Source organism: Hyla sarda, chromosome 3, assembly GCF_029499605.1.
Source record: "Hyla sarda isolate aHylSar1 chromosome 3, aHylSar1.hap1, whole genome shotgun sequence".
Taxonomy (NCBI): Eukaryota; Metazoa; Chordata; class Amphibia; order Anura; family Hylidae; genus Hyla; species Hyla sarda.
This window is the reverse complement of record NC_079191.1, coordinates 271887916-271905877: the sequence shown is the minus strand read 5'-3', so window position 1 is coordinate 271905877 and position 17962 is coordinate 271887916. Positions and strand designations below refer to the sequence as shown.

Here is a 17962-nt window from a genome sequence, read left to right as displayed (position 1 = left end):
CCCCCAATGAAGGCTATGAAAAAGAGATTTTACGGCGAGTACAAAAAAAATCTCCTTTTCTCGGTCACTCATTGGGGACACCTATACTGATGGGACGTACCAAAGTAGTCCCCTAGGGTGGGAATAACAACCACCAGAGAAAGGGAGTCAGTCCAGAGACTGAACCCACTCAACCGTAAGGCATGTGGACAAGATCAGGGGCCAGAGACAACTGAGGCCCAGAAATGAAGATGCACTAGGACACCAATGGAAGGGACCGACCATTGCAGAGACGCTGACCTATGGTCCAGATAGAGAGCCAAGAAAAGAGTGACTAGGAAGCCAGATGGACCAGAACCATCCCGGAAGGAGGAAGGAAATCAACTCCAAAAAAACAGTCTTTACTAGAAAATAATAAAATAATAGACCAGGTCTGGGGAGCTCCCAGACATGTGTCTTGCCTCCTACTGACACTAGCTAAAACTGATTACCTCACTTCCAGACTTTCAGTGGCCAGGTATGTCCTGCCAGGGAGGAGCTGACTTTTTTCCCTGGTGTCAGCGCCTCCTAGTGGCAAGAGCATATACCTATCTGTATAGGTGACCCCCAATGAAGAGCGAGCGAAAAATTTATCATTGTCTGTGTAAATCAATTTATTTTATCTTCCACTGTTTGCGTCAAGTGGGCTTCCCACAAATGTTATATAGAGGTGCTAAGTGTGGTCTGAGCTAATAATGCTAAACTACATTTAAGTTGTTGTCTTGAATGAGGCTAAATGCAGTGCGAAAAAATGTGCAATTTTATACTACCAAAAAAATTTGTATAAAACCAATTATAAATTTCCCCTTTACAGTTTAAGGAGGCAGCATTAGTGGAGTCTGTAAGGTGAAGTCCCAATAACAGCATTTACTGTCCCTAAGGGCTGTTGCACACTGAGCAATTTCATTCTGAATTTCTGCTTCCAATTGTTTTCAATGTGATTCTGCTTTACTGTTTTATAACGGAACTTCCGACGCTGATCATTATTCTGCTGAAAGTATGAACAGGTTCAGTGTTTTGGTGGAATATGCTAGCAGAAGCCCATCAATTCTGCACCACTATAAATGGCGCAGATCTGTTGAGGTATTGCCTGAGGAAATATTTCTCACAAAATGTACTCGGTGTGCAATGGCCATACTGAGTGTTCAATGGCCAATATGAAAGCTACAATGTTATTAACATCGTAGCTTCTATTTAAATCGGTCGCCACACTTAGATCTGTCCGCATCGTGCCTGATGCTTTGATAGGAAAAATAGTGATGTGCGCAGCCACTCTGAATGGAGCCTCTGATGAAGATGTGAACATAGCCTTAGAGGCTCATAGCACTGATTTCAATCACCAGACAACACATACTTCTCTGGAGGTCGATAAAGGTGAAAAAGTTCCAAAAGGGGGCATTCCCAGGCAAAAATGGAAGGGATGGTTATAACGTCCCATTAAAGGGGTACTCCACTGGCCAGCGTTCGGAAGTAAATGTTCTAAACCCGTTTTCGTGCTGCGGGGGTCGGCCACGTCCCCTCATGACATCACGGCCATGCCCCCTCAATGCAAGTCTATGGGAGGAGGCGTGACATTTACTTCAGAACGCTGGCCAGTGGAGTACCCCTTTAAATGTCCCTTAGATGTTGATAAGTATGTAGGCAGCTTCATTACCAGTGCATAATAAAGTACTGTTCAGAAGGCTGACTACTCCTATATGTACATTTTTGCATTTTTTATGAGGTAAAGAAAAGTTAAACCTATTACTTATTGGTGGTTGCTCATTGGTAAAAGGGCTGCAGTCATGTCAAGCCTGGATAGACATATACACTGTGACATATTATTTCAGAATAAATAGTTACCAGCTTGCAAACTTGAACAAAACGTTGAAGCAAAATTCTGCAAGGTGGAATCCACTTCCTCCATTCTTTGCAGTGTCAGGAGTCGTGGGATAAGGCCTTCAAGGGACTGTACAAACAGCCTTGCACTGTGCTGATCTGCCTCCTGGTTTTTTAGCAGTTTTAGGGATAAAGCAGCAGTTCTCAATGACCTATGGCCGGGACAGTCTCTGGGAGTCTGGTCTTCATCTGCCAGGGAGCAGTTATCAGAACCAATGTCAGAGACATCAGATCTACCCGAATCCTTTTCTGCTGCCATGGAATATTGATCGCATGAATCAAACTCGGTCCTAGACAGATCCTGCTCATCGACACTAAAGTTACTCTCACTGTACCGTGAACCATAAGATCTGGTCCTGCTGTCAACCGACAAGAAATTTGTTATGTCAGGATAAACAGTAACATGGCTCCTTTGAACAACATCTGGTTGGTCTACAACATCCAGCTCTGAATCTTTATTCCTATTATCTCTGAGAATTGGGGACTGTACATTATTTCCTTGACCATCCACGTTATCTTCTGGGGTAGTTTGTCCTAAATCCCCTTCTAAGGTGGTTTGTCCAGTATCTGTGGTGACGCTGATGCTTATGTCAGGACTCTTTTCTGTTCCCAGCTCCCATGGGGTATGTTCAGATGACAGAATGCGTCTTTGCCACCTGAAATCTGCCTCATTGATTTCCATGGATTCCCGGCTAGATTCTACTCCATCTCTCAGCTCCTCAAGATGTCTCAGGAGATGCTGGACCTGAGCGTCTTTAAGACCTTTCCCTTGACTCATTTCATCTAAAGCTCCAAGCAGTGCACAGACACATGAAACGGAGGCATAACAAGCTTCAATGCCTCCTTTGATACAGGCTTCAGCCATCCCATCCATGATCCTACAAAACAAACCATATAAGTGTCATACATCAGTGATCAGTGTTATTGGTAACTTCAAAGATTAGATAGCATCTTTTTATAGGTCCACATAGTCCCAGCAATTGTTGGCTGGTCACTGGGGCTTTCACCCTGGGAAATAATCAGCCTGTTGTAAAAAGGGCCTTTACTTTCCAGTATCTGGTGTAAAGCCTACAGTCCACAAGAGAAAGCACTATACATACAGTGGGCAGGAGGGGATCTGGGCATAAGTGAGTTTATCAATCTGCAGAATTTTAAAAGGAAAACAGTCAGCCTGTTCACCCACGCTAAACTCAAAACACTATGTCCAGTAGGTCCTGAGATACGTTCCCCAGAATATCCACTGCTGAGTTCATTGAAATGCATGCAGGGGGCGGTGCTTCGCCAGCTCAATTTACATATTCATTGTCTGTGACTCCACTTCACTAGGATATGCGTAACATCTGCGCTCCGGGCAGACACACTGGCCGTGAGCACTCTCGTCATTGCGAGACGTACCCGCATGCAAATCCCAGCCAGTCACTCACCTCCCTGGTCTTTCTGTTCCCACAGCCCTGACGCATGTGCCCCTGCCTCCTAGTGCACGTGCCGGAGCTTTTACATTTAAAAGGGCCAGTACTCATATAATTAAGTGTATTCACCTGTGCTCTTGTGATAAGTACTTGCTCCTCCCTTGTATCCCTGCCGGATCTTTGTTGCCTTTGTGCCCTAGAGAAAGCATACAGTATTTCTGTGTTCCTGATATCCGTGTTCCTGATCCTTGTTCCATTACCTGACCCTGCACCTGTGCCACCAGCCCTGACCTTTTGCTACCTTGACCACGTCTTGCCGGTTTCCTTTTGTGCCAAGCCACATCCCAGCAACCTGTGTGGACGAGTCGTGCCAGGGGTAGTGACCTGGGTGCCGCCTGCCGCAGCAAGACCATCCCGCTTTGCGGCGGGCTCTGGTGAAAACCAGCGGCACCTTAGACTCTGCTCCCTGGTACGGCTCACGTCATCATCCACACAGGCCCAGAGGATCCACCACCTGCCGTGACCCATTACAATATGGAGTCACAGAATATGTAAATTGAGCTGGCAAAGCCTCACCCCCTGTGCACGATTTACTGAATTCAGCAGAGGATCTTCTGGGGGACATATTTCAGGACCTACTGGACTTATAAAAGTAAGTGACCCCTCCTTGGACTCCTGTTCACCCACACTATAACCCAGTATATTGGATTTAGTGTGGGTCAACAGGCTGACAGCAGCTCTGGGTAATGATGGGCTACTATATCATGAACATTTAATTAAGGAAATAAATTGCAGAGCATATCTGTTTAGTATTACATCTATATGTATTAAACAGGTTGCCTTTTTTATGCCAACCCTTTTGGTAAGGGAATATAGATGCAACCGAGCAAGGGCCTGTCAGGCCCAAGCCCTGATTATGGAATCATAAATGTGTATTATAATTGTATTTGTGTATAATGTATAATCTAAGGCATGGGTGAGGGTTCATTCAGACTGTGTATTTCTTTATTTAGATTCCAGTTTTATTGGGGGGTCCGTCTGCCTGTGTTATACTTCTTTTGAAGTCAAAAGCCTTAGTCGCAGCAGGATATGAGATGTCTCTGGTCCCATCATAAAAACAAGTTTGAGATAAGTGACCAGGAGGAGAGATGCCCCCCACCTGGTGGGATCAGAGCGGAGGGGGGGGGGGGGATGGAGTTTAAGACTCCTAAGACTGAGATGCTGGACAAACCTTTGGTTAAAGCCTGTGGAAAAAAGCTGAAAAGCCATCAGAACAGCTGGACTCTACATTTACAAGGACTGCTATACCATTATGCTGTAAGGACACTTCACTTTTGTTTTCTGACCTTTTCTTGCTGAACTCTTTTATATATTTTAGTACCTGTATGTCATTTGTTTATTTTATACGTAGCACTGTGATACCTTTTTTCTGGTCTGGTCTCTGATCTCTAAATATAGGAGCTTATCTTTCTGAAGGAAGCTCTGGTGAAACACGTTTATCAAATGATTAATTTGGTGACTTGCTGGGACTAGTAGTGGATACCCAGAGGTCTGGTGGCTTTAACCCTTGCACCATCACACTCTCTCTAGCGTCTTGGCTGGACCGATAGGGTGTGATCGTGACAGGGCCCCTCACTTGATGCCCCTTTATACAAGCTTTAGTAGAGAACCGCTAACACACACAAGCACATGCTGTGATAGACCCAGTCTGATTATGTAATAAAGGTCCTACTATTCATACAGTGGTTAACAGTCATATATATAATACTACATTTCAGTTTTGCATTATATTTTGTTACAATGATAAATGATGCAAGCTGCATAACAAATCTATATGAAGCTGTCTATGAGAAATACTTTTTTGTTTGTGATTTGTCTTTGTTGTTTGTGATTGGTTGCTATGGGCAAATCCAGAAAGTAATAATTTTAGACAGTTTCATATGTCTCCTTATGTTCTTGTTTCTTTTCCGTTTAAAGATGGCAGTTTCTGGGAAGTAACATTCTAAACCATTTGCAAAAAATTCTAAAATTCTGTTTTCACTTTGTCATTATGAGAATATTAATTACAGACTAAAGGGGGAAAACTTGTTTTTTTGTATTATGTTAGCACTAGTCGCAACATAACAAAACGTGAAAAAAGTGAAAGGGTCCGAAAACTTTCCAAGTGCATTGTACAGAGCACTGGAACCAATGGCCCTCTAACTAAATATTCATTGAAAGTGCTGCTTTAAAAAGAAGCCACATGGCAGTTTGTCTAAATCATTCAGAAATGAATACTCTGGCAATGTGTCCTTTGATAGTTCACTATAATATAGTTAGAAGAATCAAAAGATTCAACGGTATCAACTGTATTACAACATTGTTAACATGGATTGTAAGTTTCCCAGTATCTCCTCCACACCACCTTATTTCAACAGTACTCGGTCTCTAGTTGGGATATTTGGGGATAGTTCATGGCTCCTCTTTTTTTGTAAGTATTTTTTACGTCAATAGACCAGTTCTTACTATAAGTTCTCTCCTGGGAAGTGGGGCTACATTAAAGGGGTACTCCGGTGGAAAACTTTTTTTTAAAAATCAACTGGTGCCAGATTTGTAAATTACTTCTATTAAAAAAAGTCTTAATACTTCCAGTACCTGTTAGCAGCAGTATACTACAGAGGAAATTCTTTTCTTTTTGGATTTCTTTTCTGTCTGTCCACAGTGCTCTCTGCTGACACCTCTGTCCATGTCAGGAACTGTCCAGAGGAGGAACAATTCCCCATAGCAAACCTCTCCTGCTCTGGACAGTTCCTGACATGGACAGAGGTGTCAGCAGAGAGCACTGTGGACAGACAGAAAATAAATCCAAAAAGAAAAGAACTTCCTCTGTAGTATACAGCAGCTTATAAGTACTGGAAGGATGAATATTTTTTTAATAGAACTAATTTACAAATCTGTTTAACTTTCTGGCACCAGTTGATTTAAACAAAAAAAAAGTTTTCACCAGAGTACCGCTTTAATGTAGCCCCACTTCCCAGGAGAGAACTTATAGTAAGAACTGGTCTATTGATATAAAAAATACTTACAAAAAAAGCCGGGACCTGCCGTGCATAACCCGAGAATTGCCCCGATGCTCGTGGTCATGCATAGGATGTAAATGTATGTCCTGGTGTGTTAAGTACCACCGTACCAGGACATACATTTATGTCCTGCGTCGTTAAGGGGTTAACCATCAGAACCAAAGTGACAAGTGTAATGCAAGATTAACCATCAAAGCCAAAGTGACAAGTGTAACGCAATGGTAACCATTAGAACCAAAGTGACAAGTGTAACGCAATGGTAACCATTAGAACCAAAGTGACAAGTGTAACGCAATGGTAACCATCAGAACCAAAGTGACAAGTGTAACGCAATGGTAACCATCAGAACCAAAGTGACAAGTGTAACGCAATGGTAACCATTAGAACCAAAGTGACAAGTGTAACGCAATGGTAACCATCAGAACCAAAGTGACAAGTGTAACGCAATGGTAACCATCAGAATCAAAGTGACAAGTGTAACGCAATGGTAACAATTAGAACCAAAGTGACAAGTGTAACGCAATGGTAACCATCAGAACCAAAGTGACAAGTGTAACGCAATGGTAACCATCAGAACCAAAGTGACAAGTGTAACGCAATGGTAACCATCAGAACCAAAGTGACAAGTGTAACGCAATGGTAACAATCAGAACCAAAGTGACAAGTGTAACGCAATGGTAACCATCAGAACCAAAGTGACAAGTGTAACGCAATGGTAACAATCAGAACCAAAGTGACAAGTGTAACGCAATGGTAACCATCAGAACCAAAGTGACAAGTGTAACGCAATGGTAACCATCAGAACCAAAGTGACAAGTGTAACGCAATGGTAACCATCAGAACCAAGGTGACAAGTGTAACGCAATGGTAACAATTAGAACCAAAGTGACAAGTGTAACGCAATGGTAACCATCAGAACCAAAGTGACAAGTGTAACGCAATGGTAACCATCAGAACCAAAGTGACAAGTGTAACGCAATGGTAACCATCAGAACCAAAGTGACAAGTGTAACGCAATGGTAACAATCAGAACCAAAGTGACAAGTGTAACGCAATGGTAACCATCAGAACCAAAGTGACAAGTGTAACGCAATGGTAACAATCAGAACCAAAGTGACAAGTGTAACGCAATGGTAACCATCAGAACCAAAGTGACAAGTGTAACGCAATGGTAACCATCAGAACCAAAGTGACAAGTGTAACGCAATGGTAACCATTAGAACCAAAGTGACAAGTGTAACGCAATGGTAACCATCAGAACCAAAGTGACAAGTGTAACGCAATGGTAACCATCAGAACCAAAGTGACAAGTGTAACGCAATGGTAACCATCAGAACCAAAGTGACAAGTGTAACGCAATGGTAACCATTAGAACCAAAGTGACAAGTGTAACGCAATGGTAACCATCAGAACCAAAGTGACAAGTGTAACGCAATGGTAACCATCAGAACCAAAGTGACAAGTGTAACGCAATGGTAACCATCAGAACCAAAGTGACAAGTGTAACGCAATGGTAACAATTAGAACCAAAGTGACAAGTGTAACGCAATGGTAACCATCAGAACCAAAGTGACAAGTGTAACGCAATGGTAACCATCAGAACCAAAGTGACAAGTGTAACGCAATGGTAACAATCAGAACCAAAGTGACAAGTGTAACGCAATAGTAACCATCAGAACCAAAGTGACAAGTGTAACGCAATGGTAACCATCAGAACCAAAGTGACAAGTGTAACGCAATGGTAACCATCAGAACCAAAGTGACAAGTGTAACGCAATGGTAACCATTAGAACCAAAGTGACAAGTGTAACGCAATGGTAACCATCAGAACCAAAGTGACAAGTGTAACGCAATGGTAACCATCAGAACCAAAGTGACAAGTGTAACGCAATGGTAACCATCAGAACCAAAGTGACAAGTGTAACGCAATGGTAACAATCAGAACCAAAGTGACAAGTGTAACGCAATGGTAACCATCAGAACCAAAGTGACAAGTGTAACGCAATGGTAACAATTAGAACCAAAGTGACAAGTGTAACGCAATGGTAACCATCAGAACCAAAGTGACAAGTGTAACGCAATGGTAACCATCAGAACCAAAGTGACAAGTGTAACGCAATGGTAACCATTAGAACCAAAGTGACAAGTGTAACGCAATGGTAACCATCAGAACCAAAGTGACAAGTGTAACGCAATGGTAACCATCAGAACCAAAGTGACAAGTGTAACGCAATGGTAACCATCAGAACCAAAGTGACAAGTGTAACGCAATGGTAACCATTAGAACCAAAGTGACAAGTGTAACGCAATGGTAACCATCAGAACCAAAGTGACAAGTGTAACGCAATGGTAACAATCAGAACCAAAGTGACAAGTGTAACGCAATGGTAACCATCAGAACCAAAGTGACAAGTGTAACGCAATGGTAACAATCAGAACCAAAGTGACAAGTGTAACGCAATGGTAACCATCAGAACCAAAGTGACAAGTGTAACGCAATGGTAACCATCAGAACCAAAGTGACAAGTGTAACGCAATGGTAACCATCAGAACCAAAGTGACAAGTGTAACGCAATGGTAACCATCAGAACCAAAGTGACAAGTGTAACGCAATGGTAACCATCAGAACCAAAGTGACAAGTGTAACGCAATGGTAACCATCAGAACCAAAGTGACAAGTGTAACGCAATGGTAACAATCAGAACCAAAGTGACAAGTGTAACGCAATGGTAACCATCAGAACCAAAGTGACAAGTGTAACGCAATGGTAACAATCAGAACCAAAGTGACAAGTGTAACGCAATGGTAACCATCAGAACCAAAGTGACAAGTGTAACGCAATGGTAACCATCAGAACCAAAGTGACAAGTGTAACGCAATGGTAACCATCAGAACCAAGGTGACAAGTGTAACGCAATGGTAACAATTAGAACCAAAGTGACAAGTGTAACGCAATGGTAACCATCAGAACCAAAGTGACAAGTGTAACGCAATGGTAACCATCAGAACCAAAGTGACAAGTGTAACGCAATGGTAACCATCAGAACCAAAGTGACAAGTGTAACGCAATGGTAACCATCAGAACCAAAGTGACAAGTGTAACGCAATGGTAACCATCAGAACCAAAGTGACAAGTGTAACGCAATGGTAACCATCAGAACCAAAGTGACAATTGTAACGCAATGGTAACAATCAGAACCAAAGTGACAAGTGTAACGCAATGGTAACCATCAGAACCAAAGTGACAAGTGTAACGCAATGGTAACCATCAGAACCAAAGTGACAAGTGTAACGCAATGGTAACCATCAGAACCAAAGTGACAAGTGTAACGCAATGGTAACAATCAGAACCAAAGTGACAAGTGTAACGCAATGGTAACCATCAGAACCAAAGTGACAAGTGTAACGCAATGGTAACCATCAGAACCAAAGTGACAAGTGTAACGCAATGGTAACCATCAGAACTAAAGTGACAAGTGTAACGCAATGGTAACCATCAGAACTAAAGTGACAAGTGTAACGCAATGGTAACCATCAGAACCAAAGTGACAAGTGTAACGCAATGGTAACCATCAGAACTAAAGTGATAAGTGTAACGCAATGGTAACCATCAGAACTAAAGTGACAAGTGTAACGCAATGGTAACCATCAGAACTAAAGTGACAAGTGTAACGCAATGGTAACCATCAGAACCAAAGTGACAAGTGTAACGCAATGGTAACTATCAGAACCAAAGTGACAAGTGTAACGCAATGGTAACAATCAGAACCAAAGTGACAAGTGTAACGAAATGGTAACAATCAGAACCAAAGTGACAAGTGTAACGCAATGGTAACCATCAGAACCAAAGTGACAAGTGTACTACTCCAATTTCACAGCTAGTAAAAATATAAGCAAATGAAGGATTTAACAATTACTCACAGCTTTAGCAGGTCCAGATGTGACTTCCTCTTTGATATGGACCTTTTCCTGGTTTCTGTTTCAGAAGTGCATGGCCCAGCAAGATCAAAAAGTCTCTGTGGACTGCTAAGTATCTAGAGGACAAGAGGAAAAGGAACTTAACTATGTAACATGTCCTGTGAGGAGAACTCCAATGGTCTATCGCTGTGTATGTCAGGTGCAGTACTGAGGTGAAAATTTCCACTGCTGCCCTGCCTGAAATCCTCTCAAAGCCAGGTCAACAATGTAACAGGAGAATGCCACGAACACAGGGACTTGTGTAAAACACTGCTGCTGACATTCAATGTACATTTTCCAAAATCTATATACCGTATATATAAAACTCAACGTGTATGTATGTGTGTATGTTCCACAAAAACTTCCAAACGGCTAAAGATATTAACATGAAACTTGGCACACATGTTACTTATATGTCAACAACAAACATAGGATAGGTGATTTAACCCTTACTCACCCCCATTTGCCAGGGGCAGGGCTTATGTTTAAAGTCCCATACAAGTCTATGGGAAATATATGTTACTGCATAACTTCCAAACGGCTGGAGATATTTCGATAATACTTGGTCACATGTTACTTATATGTCCACTTAAAATATAGGACAGTTAATTTAACCCTTAAATACCCCCATTTGTGAGGGTCGAGGTTTTTGTTTAAAGTCCCATGCAAATTAATGGGAAATGTATGTTCCCACATAACTTCCGTACAGCTGGAGATATTTCAATACCTGGTAAACATATTACGGGCCGGGATAGGAGGACGGGATGGGAGGTTGGGATAGGAGGTCGAGATAGGAGGTCGGGATAGGAGGACGGGATAGGAGGTCAAGATAGCAGGTAGGAATAGGAGGATGGGATAGGAGGACGGGATATGAGGATGGGATAAGAGGTGTGGATAGGAGGTCGGGAAAGGAGGTCGAGATATGAGGACAGGAAAGGAGGACAGGAAAGGAGGTCGGGAAAGGAGGTCGGGATAGGAGGTCGGGATAGGAGGCCGGGATAGGAGGCCGGGAAAGGAGGCCGGGAAAGGAGGACGGGAAAGGAGGTCGGGAAAGGAGGTCGGGATAGGAGGTCGGGATAGGAGGTCGGGATAGGAGGTCGGGATAGGAGGTCGGGATAGGAGGTCGGGATAGGAGGTCGAGGTATGAGGATGGGAAAGGAGGTCGGGATAGAAGGACGGGATAGGAGGGGATAGGAGGTCGAGATATGAGGACAGGAAAGGAGGTCGGGATAGGAGGTCGGGATAGGAGGACGGGATAGGAGGACGGGAAAGGAGGACGGGAAAGGAGGATGGGAAAGGATGAGGGGATAGGAGGTCGAGATAGGAGGTCGAGATAGGAGGACAGGAAAGGAGGACAGGAAAGGAGGACAGGAAAGGAGGACAGGAAAGGAGGACAGGAAAGGAGGACAGGAAAGGAGGACAGGAAAGGAGGACAGGAAAGGAGGACAGGAAAGGAGGACAGGAAAGGAGGACAGGAAAGGAGGACAGGAAAGGAGGACAGGAAAGGAGGACAGGAAAGGAGGACAGGAAAGGAGGACAGGAAAGGAGGTCGGGATAGGAGCTCGAGATATGAGGACCGGAAAGGAGGATGGGAAAGGAGGTTGGGATAGGAGGTGGAGATAGGAGGACTAGATAAGAGGACGGGATAGGAGGTCGGGATAGGAGGTCGGGATAGGAGGTCGGGATAGGAGGTCGGGATAGGAGGTCGGGATAGGAGGTCGGGATAGGAGGACGGGATAGGAGGACGGGATAGGAGGACGGGATAGGAGGACGGGATAGGAGGACGGGATAGGAGAACGGGATAGGAGGACGGGATAGGAGGACGGGATAGGAGGACGGGATAGGAGGACGGGATATGACAAGAATATATGAGGACTGGATATGAAGTCAAAAGCTTCCTCCTTTGTTTATTTTCCTCCCCAACAGGGATTAGGAAGGAAAAACCGGCAAACCCGGGGACTCAGCTAGTACAAAATGAAAAAGATAGTAAACGACAATGCATAATAGTAGTAAAAGTAAATACAATTTTAAAGTGGTTTTCCAGGACTTTTTTTTATTGAAGGCCTATCCTCATGATATGCTATCAATATGTAATGGGTGGGGTACCGGCACCCGGCAACGCACCGGTTAGCTGTTTCCTACAACCACAGCAAAATACAGTGAACAGATCTGAAAGCAGACAGCTCCATAACTAGTTAAGTGGCCCCTGCTGCACAGTTTTTATTCACCTCAATGGGCGCTGGGCTGAAGTAACCCAGTAGGGCCACTAACCAATCTGTGGAGCTGCTCTGTATTCTGCATATACAGGTACAAAGCTTTAGTAAAGAGCTGATCAGAGGAGGTGCCTGGCATCTGCACCCAACCCATCACATACTGATGGTCTACTCTGAAGATAAAACATACTGCTACGATTCTGTCAATGTACAGGAGCTTTTCTGTGCAAATATCCATGTCACACAGTGACTTTTCATTTTGTGTATTATAGATTTTGTACATTGAGCTTTCAATGACTAGTTCGTTTCTATTAAAGGGGTACTCCGGTGGAAAACTTTTTTTTTTTTTTAAATCAACTAATGCCAGAAAGTTAAACAGATTTGTAAATCACTTCTATTTAAAAATCTTAACTCTCCCAGTACTTATCAGCTGCTATATAATACAGAGGAAATTCTTTTCTTATTGAATTTCTTTTCTCTGTCCAGAGTGCTCTCTGCAGACACCACTGTCCATGTCAGGAACTGTCCAGAGCAGAAGAGGTTTGCTATGGGGATTTGTTCCTGCTCTGGACAATTCCTGACATGGACAGAGGTGTCAACAGAGAGCACTGTGGTCAGACAGAAAAGAAATCCAATAAGAAAAGAACTTCCTCTGTAGTATGCAGCAGCTGATAGGTACTGGAAGGGTTAAGATTTTTAAATAGAAGTAATTTACAAATCTCCAAAGACCATAAAAAGGGGAGAGAGCACACCGTGCAGCTAAACGTGCAGTTATACGATACCACTGGTGTACACTGGCAGCCTCCGGACCCGATAAATTACACAGCAGCACCTGCGGGGTGCACACACTAGATAAAGTATCCAATAATACAATGAAAAAGAGGTAGCGTGGAGGCCGGAAGAAGGACGTTCCTACGTCCGAAACAGCCGGCGTAGCCTCTGAGCGCCCCTTACCGTCTTTGTCTATGTCGCGGTGATCCCGGACCTTGGGCCTGCAGCTGTTTACCCGCGGTGAGTGCACGCTACCTCTTTTTCATTGTATAATTTACAAATCTGTTTAACATTCTGGCACCAGTTGATTAAAAAAAAAAATGCTTTCCACCGGAGTACCCCTTTAAGTTCAGATTTACTGTGTAGGAATAAGCAGCTTTATCCTAAAGTCTGCACTGTTCTTATACCTGATGCTGCCCAACACTAGTTTCACCCAAACCATCACTAAAAGCCATAATGTAAAACATGTGTACTGGACAATAAATAAAGCCAATACATTTTATCATCTAAATTCTCAGACAAGGGAGACAAAGGTTTCCATCAGGCACTGCGTGCTGCTATAGCGGACTCAGTGTGAGGTGCGGCTTCAACGTGTGGCACAGACCTGGCCGAAAGAAGCGTCGGCTGACGCAAAACTAGTTGCCACCTGTTATGTGCCCCTGCATCTGAGAGCGGCTGCTCTCACTCCCCGCTCTATGGTTTTACATCATCCTGTAATATCTGCCCCAGCACTTATGGAATAAAACATCTTATCAAATCGGGACCTCAAACGTGGTGAGTGCGATTAATTTCTCTACTTCAAGAATTTGACATTTTATCATCTACTTCTTATGAAGAGTTAGTTCTAGAGATGAGCGAACTTACAGTAAATTCGATTCGTCACAAACTTCTCGGCTCGGCAGTTGATTACTTATCCTGCGTAAATTAGTTCAGCCTTCAGGTGCTCCGGTGGGCTGGAAAAGGTGGATACATTCCTAGGAAAGAGTCTCCTAGGACTGTATCCACCTTTTTCAGCCCATCGGAGCACCTGAAAGCTGAACTAATTTATGCAGGAAAAGTCATCAACTGCCGAGCCGAGAAGTTCGTGACGAATCAAATTTACTGTACGTTCGCTCATCTCTAGTTAGTTCCTGTTGTAAGGTAATGCCGCCCTCAGACAGCATAACAGCTTTTTCAGAAAACGGTTACTGCAGTTTTTGAGCCAAACCAGAAGCGGATACAGCAGTCCTACCTTTATATTTTCCATTCCTTTTGAATACACTTTAATCTTTGGCTATAAAAAAACTTGCAGTGGCAGCTATCCAAAAAAAACTGCCAAGTGGAAACCAGCCTTAAAGGGGTACTCCACCCCTAGACATCTTATACCCTATCCAAAGGGGGTCTCTGCTGCGGCACCCCAGACATCTGGTGCATGGAGCAAGCTCAGTGCCGGATGACTGGCGATGCCGCGCGGGGGCTCGAAATGTCATGGTCAAGCCCTGTTTCTGGCATCATGGCCACCCCCCTCAATGCAAGTCTATGGGAGGGGGCGTGGCGGGCGTCACACCCCCTCCTATAGACTTGCATTGAGGGGGCGTGGCCGTGACGTCACGAGCCTCCGGAACTGCACCCGACGCTCTAAACAAACGCCGGGTGCAGCAGGGAGATCGCGGGGGTACCCAACGACAGGAGCGCCGTGAACAAACATCTTATCCCCTATCCTTTGGATAGGGGATAAGATGTCTATGGGCGGAGTACCCCTTTAAACAAGCAAGACTCTGTATACGTCTATATACTTTCAGCCATGTAGTGAAAAATTCATAGCATGACCAATACACAACTTTGAGTGTTTTGTAAGGAATTGCTGAAGTTCTATAATTACAGACTATCTAGTGTAACCTTCAGTGACACATTCTTTTATATTCCTTATCTCGTAGAAGACAAAGCCAGTGTTTAGCCGATGAATAAATCAGGCAGATTACTGGGATTTCTCCTCTATAAACATTCATTACCAATCCTAGTTGGAGAACTCCATATGTGTAAATACAGACATGTTAAGAATAAAAAGGAAATCGTTACTTGCTTAACCAAGGAGCAGTAAATTTTACGGGCATTGGCCATTACCTCCTTCATGATTTTGATAGCTTCCACGCGATTCTGTGGTGGGGCATACAGTAGAATACGGTGGTACAGCGATTGCAGAACAGGTCTCATAGATTCAACAGAGCCCATAAGACGAACTAACTCTGCTGCAATGTAATAAATGGTTCTGGCAACTGGTCCACTCAGAGCTGGTGCTGTAGAAGAACATGCCGATCCCCGTCCCTGGTCCGCGACTCCAGTGGACTGACATTCTGAATCAACAACAGTGTTATTATGGGCAGAGGTTATTGTTTTGTCATGGACTGGATTTCCAAGGATCACTACAAGTGCTGGACAGAGATGCTTCCTAGAAAACAAAAAATACATATCTTTAATGGCAAAGAAAGGATAGTGATAAGACTACAAAGAACAACAAAGAATCTTTATTCTAGCATCGTCTAGGCCAAACACTGGAAAGAGGTCTATTGGAGTCAGTATGGGGCTGCACAAAAAATAACTATTAAACAATCTCACTATTTTTATTTTATTTTTTTAAATAAAGGAACCCTTTCAATTACTGTGTACCAACAGCCTTACCTCCCAAAAGTTCAGATTTATCGGCAGATCAAAATGCATCAGCATTGTTCTACTTCTGGATGCCAAATGTGTGGATTTTTATTGAGTAACTACTACAAGGATACGTTTTGTGGATTTTTAAACACATACCGTATTTTTCGCCGTATAAGACGCACTTTTTCTTCCCCAGAAAGTGGTGCGTCTTATACGGCAAATACACATTTAAACCAGCGGTCCCTGCGGCCATCAACGGCCGGGACCCGCGGCTAATACAGGACATCACCGATTGCAGTGATGCCCTGTTTTAACCTTTCAGACGCAGCGATCAAAGCTGACCGCCGTGTCTGAAGCGAAATTGACACTAACCTGGCTGCTCAGTAGGGCTGTTCGGGACCGCCGCGGTGAAATCGCGGTGTCCCGAACAGCTTACAGGACACCGGGAGGGACCTTACCTGCCTCCTCGGTGTCTGCTCCGTGCTGGGATCCCCTGCATGGCCGGCGCTGTCCTTTGTCGTCATCGATCACGCCGTCCCGTCATCCAATAGGAGCGGCGTGCGTAGCGGCGTGATGGCGTCGACGGAGAGCAAGGATACCGGGCAGCAGAGACGTTCCGGAGCGACGGGGAAACCCCGGGGACAGTGATGGAGGGCGACATCCAGGGTACGGGTGACGAGCGGTGACGGGTTCGGAGCGGCGGGGACACGTGGGTACTACCTCCTATACCAGTGGTCTTCAACCTGCGGACCTCTAGATGTTGCAAAACTACAACTCCCAGCATGCCCGGACAGCCAAAGGCTGTCCGGGCATGCTGGGAGTTGTAGTTTTGCAACATCTGAAGGTCCACAGGTTGAAGATCACTGTCCTATACTTTACATTGTATTTGGTTCAGAATCTTTATTTTCTAGATTTTTATGCTTTAAAATTGGGTGCGTCTTATATGCCGGAGCGTCTTATATGACGAAAAATACGGTACTTACCATATTAAGTCCATAAAGCCTTTGTGTTTGTGCATTGTGGGAGATGAGCTGTTCAGCATTGAGAGTATACATTCCAAATATAGGAGCTGTAATGGGTGATTCTCACTGTAAAGAATAAATAAGATGTAAATGTATGGGACAGTAACTGCATGTTCTAAATTGATGCACAAATGTGCAGAACTTTGATATTCCGGCACAGACATGTCCCTTGAACCAAACTCCACTCTCTAAAGTGTTTTCCAGGACTTTTTGATTCATGGCCTATTAACAGGGGGGGGGGGGGAGGTAGAGGAAAGCTTTGTACTAAAATAAGAGGAGTTCACAAATACTACATACGTATAAGACCTAATGAATCCAGGTCTATTTCCAGTGAGATTTCCCATTACTGTGGCAGTGGAGCTATCCAATTAATGCCGGCGAACGTATGCCAAAATAAAACTCTTTTGGAATTGTTTTGGCTTTTAAAGGGACTCTGTCAGTAGATTAATGCTGCCCAAAACAAGGGACAATGTCGAATCCCGATAAAGTTCAAGAGTTTTGATCTAAGCTGTGGTATGGAGTTTGTGTCCAGAAGCTGGTCGGACAGGTTACGTGTAAACTGATTGTATATTTTAACCCCTTAAAGGGGTACTCCGCCCCTGGCATCTTATAAGATGTTAGATCGCCGCGGTCACGCTGCTGGGGACCCCGGGGATCGCCGTTGCGGCACTGCGCTATCATTACTGCACAGAGAGAGAGAGCTCTGTGCGTAATGACGGGCGATACAGGGGCTGGAGCAGCGTGACGTCATGGCTCCGCCCCTCATGACATCATGGTCCGTCCCCTTAATGCAAGTCTGTGGCAGGGGGCGTGACGACTGCCACGCCCCCTTCCCATAGACTTGTATTGACGGGGGCGGGCCGCGACGTCATGAGTGGCGGAGCCGTGACGTAACAATGCTCCGGCCCCTGTATTGCCCGTCATTACGTGCAGCGCGATCTCACTCTGCGCAGTAATGATAGTGTGGTGCCGCAGCAGCGATCCCCGGGTCCCTAGCAGCGGGA

At 44.3% G+C, this 17962-nt stretch overlaps 1 protein-coding gene across 1 annotated transcript in view; it reads right to left on the bottom strand.

The window, feature by feature from the left end:
• The window catches only part of ARFGEF3 (ARFGEF family member 3), a 90641-nt gene that overhangs the window by 47193 nt on the left and 25486 nt on the right, over window positions 1–17962 (bottom strand). The window contains exons 9-12 of the mRNA XM_056566657.1: window positions 16920–17024; window positions 15409–15733; window positions 10286–10398; window positions 1861–2774 (exon numbers count right to left, since the gene is read on the bottom strand). Of these exons, the coding sequence (XP_056422632.1) occupies window positions 1861–2774; window positions 10286–10398; window positions 15409–15733; window positions 16920–17024 (1457 nt within the window). The remainder of the gene's footprint in view (window positions 1–1860; window positions 2775–10285; window positions 10399–15408; window positions 15734–16919; window positions 17025–17962) is intronic.